This window comes from Bos mutus, chromosome 19 (assembly GCF_027580195.1).
Source record: "Bos mutus isolate GX-2022 chromosome 19, NWIPB_WYAK_1.1, whole genome shotgun sequence".
Taxonomy (NCBI): domain Eukaryota; kingdom Metazoa; phylum Chordata; class Mammalia; order Artiodactyla; family Bovidae; genus Bos; species Bos mutus.
In genome coordinates, this window is record NC_091635.1 from 51,969,054 (window position 1) to 51,986,278 (window position 17,225).

General features: G+C 41.2%; 2 protein-coding genes across 2 annotated transcripts in view; one reads left to right on the plus strand and one right to left on the minus strand.

Moving 5' to 3' along the window:
• PRR11 (proline rich 11) overlaps window positions 1-15,307 on the minus strand; it is a 30,313-nt gene extending 15,006 nt beyond the window's left edge. Inside the window, 2 exon segments of the mRNA XM_070390586.1 lie at window positions 3,413-3,545; window positions 15,163-15,307. Of these exon segments, the coding sequence (XP_070246687.1) occupies window positions 3,413-3,545; window positions 15,163-15,193 (164 nt within the window). The 5' untranslated portion in view covers window positions 15,194-15,307.
• A 724-nt stretch (window positions 15,308-16,031) lies between these two features.
• Window positions 16,032-17,225, plus strand: part of SKA2 (spindle and kinetochore associated complex subunit 2) — a 30,952-nt gene continuing 29,758 nt past the window's right edge. Inside the window, 2 exon segments of the mRNA XM_070390587.1 lie at window positions 16,032-16,097; window positions 16,099-16,159. Coding sequence (XP_070246688.1) covers window positions 16,032-16,097; window positions 16,099-16,159 — 127 coding nt within the window.

Consider the following 17,225-nt stretch of genomic DNA (forward strand, 5'->3'; position numbering starts at 1 on the left):
TTCGTGGCACTGTATAGGAGACAGCAATCAAGTCCATACCCAAGAAAAAAGAAATGCAAAAAGGCAAAATGGTTTTCTGAGGAGGCTTACAAATAGCTGAGAAAAGAAGAGAAGCGAAAAGCAAAGGAGAAAAGGAAAGATATACTCATCTGAATGCAGGGTTCCAAAGAATAGCAAGGAGAGAAGAAAGCCTTCCTCAGCGATCAATGCAAAGAAATAGAGGAAAACAACAGAATGGGAAAGACTAGAGATCTCTTCAAGAAAATTAGAGATACCAAGGGAACATTTCATGCAAAGATGGGCTCAATAAAGGACAGAAATGGTATGGACCTAACAGAAGCTGAAGATATTAGAAGAGGAAACAAGAATAAAGAGAACTGTACAAAAAAGATCTTCGTGACCCAGATAACCATGATGGTGTGATCACTCACCTAGAGCCAGACATCCTGGAATGTGAAGTCAAGTGGGCCTTAGGAAGCATCACTATGATCAAAGGTAGTGGAGGCAACGGAATCCCAGCTGAGCAATTTCAAGTCCTAAAAGATGATGCTATGAAAGTGCTGCACTCAATATGCCAGCAAATTTGGAAAACTCAGCAGTGGCCACAGGACTGGAAAAGGTCAGTTTTCATTCCAATCCCAAAGAAAGGCAATGCCAAAGAATGCTCAAACTACTGCACAATTGCACTCATCTCACATGCTAGTAAAGTAATGCTCAAAATTCTCCAAGCCAGGCTTCAGCAGTACGTGAGCCATGAACTTCCAGATATTCAAGCTGAATTTAGAAAAGGCAGAGGAACCAGAGATCAAATTGCTAACATACATTGGATCATCAAAAAAGCAAGAGGGTTCCAGGAAAACATCTACTTCGCTTTATTGACTATGCCAAAGCCCTTGACTGTGTGGATCACAATAAACTGTGGAAAATTCTCCAAGAGATGGAAATACCGGACCACCTTACCTGCCTCCTGAGAAATCTGTATGCAGATCAGGAAGCAACAGTTAGAACTGGACATGGAACAACAGAGTGGTTCCAAATAGGAAAAGGAGTACGTCAAGGCTGTATATTGTCACCCTGCTTGTTTAACGTATATGCAGAGTACATCATGAAAAATGCCAGGCTGGATGAAGCACAAGCTGGAATCAAGATTGCCGGCTAAAATATAAACAACCTCAGATACACAGATGACACCACCCTTATGGCAGAAAGCAAAGAAGAACTAAAAAGCCTCTCAATGAAAGTGAAAGAGGAGAGTGAAAAAGTTCGCTTAAAACTCAACATTCAGAAAACTAAGATCATGGCATCTTGTCCCATCACTTCATGAAAATAGATGGGGAAACAATGGAAACATTGACAGACTTTAATTTTTTGGGCTCCAAAATCACTGCAAATGGTGACTGCAGCCGTGAAATTAAAAGACACTTGTTCCTTGGAAGAAAAGTTATGACCAACCTAGACAGCATGCCAAAAAGCAGAGACATTATTTTGCCAGCAAAGGTCCGTCTAGTCAAAACTATGGCTTTACCAGTAGTCCTGTATGGATGTGAGAGTTGGAGTATAAAGAAAGCTGAGTGCCAAAGAATTCATGCTTCTGAACTGTGGTGTTGGAGAAGACTCTTGAGAGTCCCTTGGACTGCAAGAAGGTCAAACCAGTGCATCCTAAAGGAAATCAGTCCTGAAAATTCATCGGAAGGACTGATGCTGAAGCTGAAGCTCCTATACTCTGGCTACCTGATGCAAAGAACTGACTCACTGGAAAAGACCCTGATGCTGGGAAAGATTGAAGGCAGGAGGAGAAGGGGATGACAGAGGATGAGACAGTTGGATGGCATCACTTACTCAATGTACATGAGTTTGAGCAAGCTCTGGGAGTTGGTGATGGACAGGGAGGCCTGGCATGCTGCAGTTCAGGGGGTCACAAAGAGTGAGACACGAGTGAGCAACTGAACTGAATTCAGGTAGTGAACAATGCTAAGGAGAAAAAGATAAAGCAAGATAGCAGGAATGTGAAATGTTGCCTGGAGGTGAACATTTCAATAGGGTAATCATAGAATGTCTCACTGAGAAGATGGCTTTTGAGAGCAAACCTCAACGGAATAAACTAGCAAAGCAAATATTTGGGGAAAAGAACATTCTAGACAAGGGTAACAGTAAGTGCAAAGGCCCTGGGGTGGGTGCCTGTCTGAGGTGTTTGAGGAGTAGCAAGGAGGCTGGATGACTAGGATAGAAAGAAGGAGGGAAGAGGATTATTGGATAATGTGAACCAGACCATAAAGGCCTTGTGGATTATACAAAGAACTTTCATTGTAGAAGACCAATATGACATGATTTTAGTAGGCTCACTTTGAATGCTGTGTTGAAATACACTGCAGAGGGAGCAAGGGCAGAATAGGAAGGCCAGTTGGGGGACTTTTGCAACATTCAGGAAAGAAAGGAATCAAGGATGGTATCATGGTTACTGATTTTTTGAGTCTGTTTCAAAATTTTTTCTGTAAAGAGACCTTTAAAAACAAAGTGTATAAAGTATGTTATTGTGAAAACCACCACCCTAGAGTTTTTAGACATCAGAGTCTCTTTTAATAACACATTTAAGCCCTGAGTCCCAGAGAATAAACAACCGAACTTTACCAAAACGAAGGTTTAAGTTCCAGCTGTATACCCCTCTTTTATCACTTAGTTACCAGATTTATACAACTGAGTAGGAAAGTAGAAAATAGTTACTGTACAAAGAGCCAGCTCATTAGAAAAGACCCTGATTCTGGGAAAGATTGAGGGCAGGAGGAGAAGGGGACGACAGAGGGTGAGATGGTTGGATGGCATCACCTACCTACTCAGTGGATATCAGTTTGAGCAGACTCTGGAAGATAGTGAAGGACTTAGCAACAGAACAACAACAAAACTTCAAACACAATTCCTTGAGATTTTTTACTTCGTTTGAACTCTTTTTTTTTAATAATTAATTTTTATTTATTCGGCTGCACCAGGTCTTAGCTGCAGCACACAGGATCTTAGCTCTTCATCGTGGTTTGTGGGTTCTTTAGTTGTGGCCTGTGAACTCTTAGTTGCCACATGTGGGATCTAGTTCCCAGAACAGGGATTGAATCTAGGCCCCTGGAGTCCTAGCCACTGGGCCACTGGGGTAGTCCCTCGTTTGAACTCTTAAACTATGGTTGCCACATGAAAATCAGGATGCTCAGCTAAAATTTAATTTCAGATAAAGGATGAGTAAGTACTAAAAAATAATTTTTTGAGTGTATTTCAAATGTTGCACAGACAATACAAAAAAAATCATTCATTGGTTATCTGAAATTCAAATTAAGTGGCGTTCTGTATTTTTCGTTGATACATCTGGTGACTTGCTCCCAAACTGATCAGATTTTTAATATTTTGTCTGTTCCACATTATGCCTTACCTTTCTGGTGAGGGCGGCGGAGGAGGAGGTGTAACTAGCTTAGACTGGAGGTGAGAGGCTTCTTTTCTTTTGAATAATCTTTTCGCTTTGGCTTTTAACTTTCTTCTTCGCTGCTTGAATTTGGGCATGGTTTCTGTAGAGAAAATATTTACATTTTTTATTGAAGAATAATACACAGAAAAAAATACAATTTTTGACTGTAGAGGTCAATGCATTATCACAAAATGAACACATCCTTGTAACCACCATCTTGGTTAGCAAACAGATCACCGCCAGCAATCCAGAAGTCCGCCTGAAGCAGGAGATAGAGGGACCCAAGGCTGAGCCGCTGGACTCTGCCCCCGGTTGACAGATATTACTTTTCTTTTCTTTTTGGCTGCCCTGGGTGTTTGTTGTGGCACACGGGGGCGTCTCTCTTCGCAGCAAGCAGGCTTAGTTGCCCTGCAGCATGTGAGATCTTAGCTCCCCAACCAGGGACTGAACCTGTGTGCCTTGCATTAGAAGACAGATTCTCAACCACTGGGTCACCAGGGAAGTCCTGACAGATGTTTCAAGATAATGGCAGGAGCTAGGAAGAGTTGAGTGCTGTTTAGATAAAAGATAAAAGAGACCACATATTTCTCATTCTTGAGGTCAAGGAGGCTCCTAAGCTATACATGTGCAGAAAAGATCCTCAGGGGAAGGGGAGCCAGACCATATTATGTTCTGTAATGCAGTAAAGCACTAAGTCCACATTTGTAACTTCTCAGAGGCTCTTGCACTGGAATCCTTTTTAGCTAAATGATGCACATGCATACAAGGGAGGGCCTTGTATGTTGCTGTTCAGTCGCTAAGTTGTATCCAACTCTGCGACCCCATGGACTGCAGCAGGCAGGGGATCCCTGTCCTTCACTATCTCCTGCAGTTTACTCAAACTCATGTCCATTGAGTCAGTCATGCCATCCAACCATCTCATCCTCTGTCTCCCCTTCTCCTGTCCTCAATCTTTCCCAGCATCAGGGTCTTTTCCAATGAAGGGAGGGCCCTGCACCAGACTAAATAGAGACTCAAAGTCAAAGCAAGATGATTGGCCAGACGACACCAGCAGAACTGACCCTGTATAAGCAATTTAATCCACCTCGAAAGTGTGCAGCTTTCTATCTCTCTGAGCCTGCCTGTGCTTTCTCTGCATGTATCTTCTCTCCTAATAAGCACGTTACTTGCCTCACTGCTTTTTACCTCTTTGCTGAAATCTTTCTTCAAAGCAGACAAGTGCCAGCGCTGCGGCCCAGGTTCAGTCCTTGGTCAGGGAACTGAGGTCCCACTTCAGGTCATCATAGGCTGTGGCAACCCCACCGCCACCTGAGACCACCCTGAACTGGGGGAAAAGTTAAACTCAGATCTAAACTATCTCTGAAGATACCTTGGCTTTGGCATTATGTTACTCTAATTTTGTTTTGGTTTTGTTTTGCTATTCTTTGTTCAGTCAAGTAAATTTCTTCATAATGGAATCAAGCAGGACCTTGCAGGGCCTTCCCAATGCAAAAGGCCTTTTTTGTCTCCTTTGTCTTGTTTGTAGAAAAAAGGCTTCAGTCTCCCAGATGTCCCTCAAGTTCCAAAGAGCAAACAGCTACTAATCAGAGAAGTGAGGGAATGCAGAATCAAAGGAAAAGCAGTCAAGCAAAAAAAGTAATAAGAGCTTAAACAATAGTTCAGAGATAAAACAGTCACAAAACTAATTCTTCTTCATGGGATATATATAACAACTGATGCATATCTTTGTGTTGTCTTGCAGAAACTAAGGACACCCCTGCACCCCGCCAAACCAGGGAAAAGATGGTGACTATATGCTAACCACAAGCACTTAGACCCCAAACTGGTTAGAACCATAAATGTTGATGATTAAGATTCCCTAAACATCACCTTATTACCTTACCACCAAGCAAATAGAAGAAAGTCCACCAGCTGAGCAGGCACCCTATGACCCTCAGCTTTAATGTTGCCTTTACAAATCTTTGCCTGGGTTTCCCTGGAGGTTCAGTAGTTAAAAGACTTTGCACTGCAGGGTGTGTGGTTTTTTCCGTGGTCAGGGAATTCCCACATGCCATGTGCAGTAAGACCAAAAAAAAAAAAAAAAAAAAATCCTTGCCAGAAAGCCAGTGAGGAGTTCAGATCTTTTGAGCATTAGCTGCCCTTTCTCCTCGTTTGGTATCCTGCAATAAACACTGAAGTTTCCTTCACCACAATGCAGGGTCAGTTGATGAGCTGCGCTCTGAGTTGGGCAAGTGGATCTGAATTTGGTTTGGTAACAATAACAGAGAAGATGAGATGGCAATAGTGGGGTAGTGTCAGTTTTTAAAAAGGAAGTAAATTTCTTTGCTGGTAACATTTACTGAGCATCCATGGAACCTGGTGGAGTTGGTAGTGAAAGAAAAACAAAACTAACTTTTTATTTTATTTACTTTTAGGCACCTTCACATACACTTTTTCAGTGAATCTTCATTGTTGTGCAAGGTATTTTCCCTGAGTAAGAGAATTTTCATTACCATTTAGATCAGAATAAATCGAGGCTTAGAAAGATGAAATGATTTATCCAATGGAATGCACTACAGCATTAAGTTCAAATCTGTAAGTCTCCAGAGACCATGTTCGTCCTAATACACTGTGATGCAGTAGTAGAACAGGTGATATACAAGATAATAATAACTACCCCAAATCTAAGATATGGGTGTTTCAAAACATTTATTTTAAAACACTTTTAAACACTCATATATTGATATCAGTGAGTGTTATCCCTGGTGGCTCAGTGGTAAAGAATCTGCCTGCAAGTCAGGAGATGCAGATTGGATCCCTGAGTCGGAAGATCCCCTGGAGGAGGGCATGAAAACCCACTCCAGTATTCTTGCCTGGAGAATCCCAGGGACAGAGGAGCCTGGCAGGCTGCAGTCCATAGGGTCATACAGAGTTGGATACAGGTTAGGTGACTTCTCAGCACAGCATATTGGTATCAAGGGGCGAAAGAGGGGTGGGAGATGAATTGAGAGATTGGGATTGACATATATACACTACTATGCATAAAACTGATAACTAATGAGAACTTTAGTTACTCTAAAGGAACTCTACTCAAGGCTCTGTGGTCACCTAAATGGGAAGGAAACCCCAAAAAAGAGGGGATATATGTATATGTATAGCTGATTCACTCTGCCGTACAGCACACAGTAAGACAACATTGTAAAACAGCTATACTACAAAAAATTAATTAAAAAAATAAACACTAACTAGTAGATTTAGATTTTAATTCAAATCCTTTTCGGAAGAAAATTAAGTCAGAGCTGGCTTGACGTGAAGAAGGGCTTTGCTAGTTTTATTTGTTGCTACCTGAGGAACAAAGATGTCCTTATTCAAGCAGCAGAACTAAAAATGGTCTCAAGGGCTGGGCCTCCTTCTCTTCAAACCTACATTTGAATAGGAACAATTGGTCTTTAAAATACACATTCATTCCACATTTGTTCACGCTGTAACCCTCCAGCACTTGGTATGCAGCTCTAGGCTTGCTAAGCTCTCAGATTCCAAGGACTGAAGAACCTCCCCCAGCCCCACCGTGGGTATTCAAGACTAAGAAATGCTTTAGTCCCAAGAAAATTGGACTTATAGAGGCCACCCTTCATGGCAGTGGGTGACAGAGCGTGTATCAACAACCATTATAGGAGTAAAGATTCTCGATAGCATCTTATTTAACTAAGTGCCAGACCTCAGATTAACAACATTTTTCTTAATTGAAAGGCTTGGGAGACATACCTCAAGATAGCTGATTTCACATTTATTATATCACTTTTCCTTTCCACTGAAGTAATGAAGGAAGGCTAAACAGGGATTGTTAAACACAAGGGATGTCTAAGATTGATTAAAAAAAACAAAACGTAAAGCAAAAATACTCTGAATGAAGATATTTAGGAAAGCCTCAGGAAGCAACAAAAAACTTATGGTTGCTAGAAAAGAAGTTAAACCTCATCAAATCCATGGCCAAGACTATTTCATGAAGAAACCTCTATCCAAGGCACAGAGTTCACTGACTGGGATTCCCCTGGCTCTGAGATTTCCACAGTAACCTCCCCTCGCTGTCTTTCAGCAGCTCCTTCACAGCCCTCCTCCTCTGTTGCTGTTCCCTCTCTTGCCTTGACGTCTTTTGTTAGGGATCAGACTGACAAAGAGAACTGGCCTCCTGCTTCCCTTTTTCCTATATTCACCAATCCCTCAGTTATGAAAACAGACTTTAAAAGGAGCTGGACATTCTGGTTAAACTTGGTGGATTGACTCTCTACCTCAACCTGTGCTTTAATGATGTGCTGGGATTGGTACTTACTGTTACATTTTTAGGAAGTCTGTGAGCCAGTTGTTAAATCTACCATTTAAATTATATAAACTTATAATTAAATTTAGATTTTAGGTAATTTAGATTTTAAAAGGTATTTATAAGTATACAAAACTCAGCATTCCATAAAGGTTTTACTAATAGGTACGCTCTTAAAGTTTTTACCTTATTTTCTCTATACAGTGAAAATGCTTTAGATATATTACTGCTCATTTCCTCCCAATGCCACATTCAAGGACTTCACACTGGAAACTTAAAAACTGGCCATGATGGGAGAATTTATAGCATGGCTATTATAAATAGGGAAGTGAAGTCACTCAGTCATGTCCGACTCTTTGCAACCCCATGGACTGTAGCCCACCAGGCTCCTCCATCCTTGGAATTTTCTAGGCAAGAGTACTGGAGTGGGTTGCCATTTCCTTCTCCAAGGGATCTTCCCAACCCAGGGATCAAACATCCATCTCCTGCATTGACAGGCAGATGCTTTACCATCTGAGTCACCAGGGAATCCCTATTATAAAACACTACAAATTTGGGAATCCCCTGGCAGCCCAGTGGTTAGGATTCCACATTTCCACTGTAGGGAGCATGGCTTTGATACCTGGTAGGGGAACTAAGATCCCTCAAGCTTCAGGGTCAAAAACAAACAAACAAACACACACAAACCCCTACAAATTAGGGCCTGATTTATTATTTTTGTTCACTTTTGAGAAAGTGATGAGGACTTCCCTGGCAGTCCAGTGTTTAAGACTGTGTTCCAAAGCAGAGGGTATGGGTTTGACGCCAGGTCAGGGAACTAAGATCCCATACGCTGTGCAACATGGCCAATAAATAAATAAATGAGTAAAAAAAGTGATAGAAAATGTTAATAGGGCAGATTAAACTTAAGAGTATATCTTGTCTGTAGTCATTACATCTTGAACAGTGGAAAAATTGAGGAGTATTACTCCAGTATTTGAAAATGATTATTTATCAGAAATTGCTTACTGAAATGAAGTTCCAACATAAATCTTTGTGTTTCACATTTGTCTTACTTCACAGAGTAAATGAAAATATTAACCAAGATTCATATCAGGACTAAGCTTGTTCATAGACTGCAACCATAGGTTGGTTACAAATGAAGTCTATAAAAAAAATCAATAATAGCATTTTGTGAGAATCAATTGGCTATATAAAATTTATAAGAAAAGGTGTACTCCCTTCTGAAACATCATGAAAAAGACAGTAAAGGAATAAAAAAGGCATAAACTCATAGGACAAAGAATAGGAACAGACACTATAATAGATGATACATGTGAACTGAATCCTGGAAAATGGAACAGTGGTAACTGACTTGGCAGAACAGAGGAAAGCTGAGGCTTGACTGGATGGTAGAGAAGCCAACAGGAAGCAAGACAAATCCCAGAACTCGGAGAAGTTTCAGACTTGAAAGCACCAAGTCCCTTTGAAGGTTTGGATTGGCTTAATTGGATTAATTGAAAATCTTAACGACTGGATAGGCCTTTGACATCTTCCCTCCAGTCCATGCAGCCAGGCAGTGTCCTGGTTTTCATTTTATGGACAGGTCTATTCTCTGGAGAAGTTAGAGTTGCTGAATTTGGGTCACTAGGCATAGCAGGGTCATGTCTATGTCACTATTCAGAAGACAGGGGATGGTCCTGAACTGAAAAGTGAGACACTCAATTCCCTTCCTCAGCTCAGCTCCCCAAATACAAGCCACCCAAATTTAATTCCTGGCCTCAAAACCCCACACTTCTCATTCCTCCTGGAGGAGACTAGATTCTTCTCCAGGGAAACTGGCTTTAGCTTGACAATATCCACATCCGCTACTTTGAGCTGCCAACCAACTATCTTTTTTGTGTCTTCCTTTGACATATAATAGCCAAGATCATCAATCATTTTAGGAAGAGTCTTAAATATGAAGAATAGAGACCAAAATAAACAGAGAGGGAAATGGAAAGAATGTAGAAAGTAGAAAAAACTTTAAAAAAAAAAAAAACTTCAGAAAACGATATGGATAAGGATGGGGGAAAGGAAGGAGAGGGTGAGATAAATGGAGAGAGTAGTATGGAAGCATATATACTAACATATGTAAAATACACAGCCAAAGGAAATTTGCTGTATGACTCAGGGAACTGAAACTGGGGCTCTGTAACAACCTAGAGGGAAGGGACACATGTACACCTATGGCTAATTCATGTTGATATATGACAGATATCAAACCAGTATTGTAAAGCAATCATCAATCAATTAAAAATAAATTTAAAAAAGGATCAAGGCCAAAAAAAAAATTCGAGATCTTGCATTCTTGAAAAAGGAAAAGAAAGTTTTTAAAATTAAAAATAGTAGAAATTTAAAAAATGTAACAGAACAGTTTGAAGATTAAAGTTTTAGATGAGAACAGAAAAAAATGGAGAGAATTTTATCAAATAAACAATACAAATACAATTATGTAAAGTTTAAAAATAAAATAAAATAAAAAAAATAAAGTGATTAAATTAAAAAAAAAAAAACAATACAAAAATATTCCCCAGAACTGAAGAACTTGAATTTCCAGATTGAAATTATACTGAAATTATTCAGCATAATTTGAATAAAGATGCACATTGAGGCATGCCATCATTTAGAACACCAAAAGCAAAGAGGATATTCTAAAAGCTTCCAGAGGTAACACAGCCTAGATACAGAGGACTGAGAATAGAATGACATCAGAGTTAACAGCCACCCTGCAATTCTGACGGAGAATGTTTACAATCCCATACCTGGCCAAAATTTCAGTCAAGTGTGAGAACAGAAGGAGATAATAATGGGAATTTCCAGGATAATGGTGACCATAAGTCCTTGGAAGACAGTTTTGTAGCGGGCCCAGGGCAGGGGTCAGCGAACCTTTCCTGTGAAGGGCTAGATAATAAATATTTTAGGCTTTACAAGGCATCTGGTCTCTGCTACAACCACTCAACTCTGCATCAAAACAGCCATGGACAATGACTGTGGCTGTAATCCAATAAATGTTATTTATGGCTATTGACATTTGAATTTCATAGAGTTTTCATATGTCACAAAGTATTATTCTTCTTTTGATTTTTTTCCCACCTACTACAAATTGTAAAAACCATTCTTAGCTCATGAGACCTAGTGAAATAAGCAAGTGTAACAGAGGGCTTCAGCAGGAAAAAAAAAAAAGGAAATAGATAAATTACCTAGTGCATTTGAATATTCTGAGTGGAGTTTATTATTTTTCTGTAAAGTTTGGCCAGGTTACTGAGAAGTGCTTAAAAAAATAAATATATAAACAATGTCTAGGAAAAAGTTGTATAAGAAAATAAATGAAATCATAGTTAACATGTAATGATCAGCTGTTACACAATATTTTATAGTATAAACATTGAGTATTTAATTAAAAATTATGACATAGGATACTATAAAACTCTTAGAGGAACACATAAGCAGAACACTCTTGACACAAATGACAGCCAAAAATTATGACACAGGTATATTGGGAAGACAGAAGAAAGTAGAAATTAGCAGTTCTCTAAATTTATACAGAGTTTAACTTTGAGGGGAAAAAGAAACAGTACAATATTATAAACATATTACTTAGAAACATGGAGGTAAACACCAGAAAACAATCACAAAAGTGGATAATGTTGCCTTTGGGCAAATGGGAACCAAGATTATAGACAGAGGACTCAGAGGACTACTATTTCTTGTTTTTGTGTTTCTTTCTAATAAGCCTTGAAGTAGTATTGGACAGTTAACCTTTGGCATATACTATTAGCTGGAAAAATAGCACCCTTCTGAGAGTGGGTCATCTCTTTCTAGCCATTTCCTGGTGGTTGTTCCAGTGCCTATGCATTCAGATCTCTAAAGAATTCTACATATTCCAATGTATATCATTTGGGAAATTATTTTTTGATGAAAAAAAATCTAGGAATGAAATAATATTTTCTCTTATCTCTTCTGTATGTGTGTGTCCTGGGCCCTGGGTCATTATTACTATCTAATAGCCTTCTAATTAAATATAGTAATTGACACAAGTAGAGAATTAAAAGACTATGTCTTATCTGTCAGGATAGAGAGATCCAGTCTGAGATATTTTCTAGATTAACTGTATAAAAAAATCATCATAGCTTTTCCAAAATTAAAAGATAATGAATTCTCACCTCAATTAGGACAGAGGATTGAGCAAGCTAAGGTTTCTTTTACTATCATTGCTTTATTAAAAGCTTTAGATACTCTGTAGAGGATAACTGTTCAATTAACAGAGTATATAGCAATCTAGATGAGACATGTACTGTCCCTTTTCCAAAAGGGTAATGAGACTTACAAATTCTTTTTGATAGATTAGGTGGGATTCCAACTGCTAACACTAGATAGAAACTCATTCTTTCATGATGACTCAAAGCATTTTTCTTATTTTTTTAAATTGAAAAATACACTTCCATTTTACTTACTTTGCTTTGAAAAGAATTTAGGGTCAATTAAAAAAAAAAGCCTGTACCACAACATAATAAAAAAAAAAGTGAAGAAATAAGAATATTCCATTATAGAATAGACTATATTAAAAAAGTATTCATATACACGAATCAGAAATATTTCTCTAAGTCGTCCTGTCCCTTCTCCTTACCATCACTCCCCTTTCTGTCTTCTGTCTTCAGTTGACGTCACTATTCCCTGGGCTCTCCCTTGTTTTTGTCTTTTGATATAGTCTATTTTCCCCTACTTTTTTTTTTGCTTGTACTGGGTCTTTGTTGCTGCATAGGCTTTTCTCTAGTTACAGAGAGCAGGGGCTACTTTTGAGTTGAGTGTGAGGGCGTCTCATTGTGGTGGCTTCTCTTGTTGCAGAGCACAGGTTCTAGGCACATGGGCTTCAGTGGCTACAGCACGTGGGCTCAGTAGTTGCTGCTCCCGGGCTCTAGAGCACAGGCTCAATAGTTGTGGTGCACGGATTCAGTTGCTCCTTGGCATGTGGGTTCTTCCCAATTAGAGATTGAACCTGTGTCTCCTACATTGGCAGGTGGATTCTTTACCACTGAGCCACCTGGGAAGCCCTCCTCTACTCTCAACTTTGAAAAATTTCAAACCTTGAGAAAATTTATAAGAACAGCATAATTAACATTCATATCACTCACATAGATTCACCAATTGTTATTGGTTAGCTATTTCTCTTTATAGGGGTATATGTGTAATGTATAATGTATGCTATATAATATATATATATAACCACGTGCACGTGTGCCAAGCTGCTTCAGTTGTGTCCAACTCTTTTCGACCCTATGAACCGTAGCCTGCCAGGCTTCTCTGTCCATGGGATTCTGCAGGCAGTAACACTGGAGTGGGTTGCCATGCCCTCCTCCAGATCTTCCTGACCCAGGGATCAAACCTGCTTCTCTTATGTTTCCCGCATTGGCAGGCGGCTTCTTCACCATTAGTGCCACCTGGGAAGCCCCATCTAACCATGTATTTATACATAATTTATGTAATTTTTATATATTACACACACACCCCTATACAGAAAAATAACAGTTGGTGTATCTAGGTGCATGATATATGACTGTTTATGATCCACTAGGTCCTGTGGTAGGTAGGGGATACAATTGTGAGGAAGACCAACATTTCCTGTCCTTATGGAATGTTTACTGGATGTTTACATCATCTCTTTTGTGCCTCCATAGCACTCCTTTTTACACACCCTTATTATGACATTTATTACATAACACTGTAGTTTTTGCTTACACGTTTGTCACCCCACTGGACTGTGAGATATTTCAAGGGTAGGATAAATTTTATTCATCTCTTTCCTCGGGATTTAAAGTATAGCAGGCATTAAGTAACGTTGCATTCAATAAATGAATGGAAGAAATCCTGCTATGTGCTATCTAGCAAGTGTTTTCTATTTTGATTAAGAATACACTTTAATACAATTCTGAAAAATCTCTTGGTGAAGGAGTTTTTTAGTTCTTCAAATCATACCACCTTCATATGGTTAAAGGATGGGTCCAAAAGTATTTCCAGTACAAAGATGGAATCAATAGTAGAGAGAGAATTACACTCTTCCACAAGAGCTGCTAAGGCTGCTAGAAAGTCGCTTCAGTCGTGTACGACTCTGTGCGATCCCACAGACGCCAGCCCACCAGGCTCCGCTAACCCTGGGATTTTCCAGGCAAGAGTACTGGAGTGGGTTGCCATTGCCTTCTCCGCCACAAGAGCAGGCACTGCTACTAAAACTCCACCCTGTGATAAAAAAATGCTTTTGGTCTGGGGGTACTTTTAAAGCATGGCAGCAATGGAAATTGAAATAAAGTCCTATGTCTAATTTATAATGAAAACGAATGCCTGGTTTTTTGTTCTTTTTCTTGTTTCTCTTTTGGTCTAGCCCAACAATAAGTAATGAAAGTCAGGTTCCTTGAGGCACAACTTTTAGATAAACACCACTGTTCATCTGCTGTTCTGAATTACCTTCCAGGGTAAAATGACTTTTACCGATTATATTGATACAGACCCCAGGGACCACAGACCACTGGATTCAAGACTCCTAGACTGCAGACAATTAAGATGATTAATCTCAGCTCCTTTGTTCTTCCCCTTAAAAACCCAGAACTCAGAGACCAAGTTGGAGTGAATCTGAGACTTGTCTCCCACTTCCATGCTTGGCTTCCTATAATAAAAACCTTACTTTGCGGCAAACTCTCCCAGTCACAGTTTGGCTTTCTGCTCTGCAGACACAGGAGCCTTTTGGCTTTCTGCGCTGCAGACACAGGAGCCCTTCGTTCGGTTTAAAAATGACAATTGCGTTTCTTTAACATCTTACTAAAACACATTTTAAAGGAAAAATGTGTTTACATTCCCACAAACAACTTTTAGTCAATCACTTTCCATTATCAGTTCAATTGATTCCTCTTGAGAAGCCACAGGGCTATTTTTGGTACTTGCTTATTTATGTTGTGCAGCATTGCTATTTGTTAGCTCCAGTCTTGTTTTTCTAAAGAGGCTGCGGCTCCCTAAAGCTTAGCCCAGCACAGTACTAAGCACATAGAAAACAGGTCACACTTTTAAAGCCGATACTCTCACAGAACATAGGGCGATATTAAGACTATATCGAGGAACACCGTATTACTCCTTGTCAAAAAATGTACTTTCTCAAAGTGCATAGGAATCGGAGGTCTTGTTAAAATGTATATTCTGATTCAGTAGGTCTGGGTGGAGCCAGATAATCTGCATTTTAAATAAGAACCCAAGTGATGCACAAGCAGTTGGTCCGCGAACCACATTTTGAGCAGCAAATACATGCACAGGAATGTGCTAAAGGAAGGCGGATACTTTGCTCCAAAACATAGTTTTGCAAGCGTTAATTAAATATAACTCTGATTAGAGCCGAGTCAGGTGGAGCACTTCTTACCCATCCGTAACCCTCCTCTTTTCCGATTCATCTCCTCTCTGAGTCCAGCCAAAGTTCCCACCTCTGCAAACCGTTACGAACGCCAGCAGCAACAGACCTAGCTGCAGGAGAAGCGAGCCCAGGTAACGTAGGAAGATAACCCTGCACTTACTAGTCTTAAGAGTCCGGGGATACGATGGAGTCACGTCAGAGGCCTCTCCCTTGCCATAAAGGAAAATTCAAAATTAAAACCTTATCGCGGAGGGACCAATCGTAGCCTTGGTCTTTCCACAATTCGCTCTCTGTGTAGTGCCGGGAGCACAGTCTGGCTTGTGATTGGCTGAAGCAGCAGGAAGCTCGGGCCAATCAGGAATGAGGCGCTTCTTGTATGAATAAGGAGAAGGCGGGAGCGAAGAGGAGGGGAAGTCAGAGGAAAGGCGTGTCACGTCCCCTTTGCTGTTTGTGGAAGCTTTTGTGTAATTGGTTGGCTCTTCTTCCGACTGCACCAATCGCAAGCTCTCCTCTGCAGAACCCTCGCTGTGAAATTAAACGCCGAGATACGGCCGCAGCCAATGGGGAAAAAAAGGTGCAGGAGCCAATCCTCCTGCGGCGTTTTGTGTCCTTGCCCAACAGGAAAAGGTGTTTCATGCGGAGGGGCGTTTCCAAGCCTCCAATAGGCGGGCGCCGGTGACGCAGAGGGACCAATGAGAACGAGACGTTGAATGACAGCTGTCCAATAGGGACCCTCAGTGCTGGTACGGTATGCGGCTTAAGCGCCGCCGCGGTCTGAGGAATGTCAACTATTCAACATGGAGGCGGAGGTCGATAAGCTGGAACTGATGGTGAGTGTGAAGTGAAGGAGATCTACTGGGTCGTTTATTTTTTCCCCGATGGCCTCCAAGTTGGAACGCGATTTGGAGTCGCCGGAAACCCTGGGCGGAGGAGGCTGGACTAGGGCTCGAGCTCCCTCCTCCTGCACCAAAGGGAGTCGCCGCCGCCTGGTCTCTTTTTAACCGCCGCGAGGGAAGGGGTTACATCCGGGAAACTCGTGAGGGAAATGGCGGGAGATGCTGAGGGTGCGGGGCCTTTGGAATTCCTTGTTTCTTGCTCTCAGCTTTGCGCCCTTCGAGGAGCTGTGGTTGATGCAGACAGCGTTCTCTGTATTTCCACCGAAAAGACCTGACAGAAATGGTCTCTAAACGCCCCTAGAAGGGGAGAGGTCTTTCACCGTCCGAGAAAGCGGGGATAGAGGGTGGGGTGGGAAATACACCGAGAGGGGCGGAGAGAAATCTCTTTAGGGCTGAAGCGTTCACATTCAGCCCGAAGCAGGCTGAACAAGTCTGAGAAAGGATGCTCTACTCGCGTGCACAACTTGGCGGCTGAAGAAGCTCCTAGACCAGTTTGGCCCTTCGGTGGGGGAGAGGTGTGAGCCTTGGGAATCTGAACCACGAGCTCCTTTGCTGGAACGCGGGCGGGATTGGGATGTGGATTGCACCGGTGCTCTGGAGTTGCCTAGCTTCATTCATTGTGAATGTAGGGGGCGGGGGCGAATAATTGGAAAGGACTCCCGCTGCTGCTAGGCTTGTTCGAAGGCGCCAAACTGGAGGGCTTGTCCTAGTTTTTTCTTTTGGATCCTTCCCTCACTTGTCCTCTTTATGCTCTCCCTCCCATTAGTTGACTAGTGGCTTGATCGCCCGCGCTTTTTCCTTAGTTCCCTTGTTCTGTCTACCCCCCGCCCCCCACACCCCCCACTGCATTACGAGTGTTCGGATTGGGCTGGTTTCCTTTAAAATGTGGAATTTGCAGGACGCACCCATCGTTGATTGATCTCCTGTTCGTTTTTTTTTTTGTTGTTAAAAATAACAAGGTTAAGTAAAAAAGCCAAAATCTCCATCACAATCCGCTCCTCTTCTCCCTGCCATTCCCTGGCGTTATCCTAAAGTATCGTTTGTACCTGTGCTACCCTCCCCGAGCTCAACCTTGGATCTCCTTAATATCCAAAACATGTAGTGGTCTTTGAAGAAAAACTGTACCATCCTCACCCCCATTCCCACCTCCAGAAAATGCGAGACCTTGACCTTGAT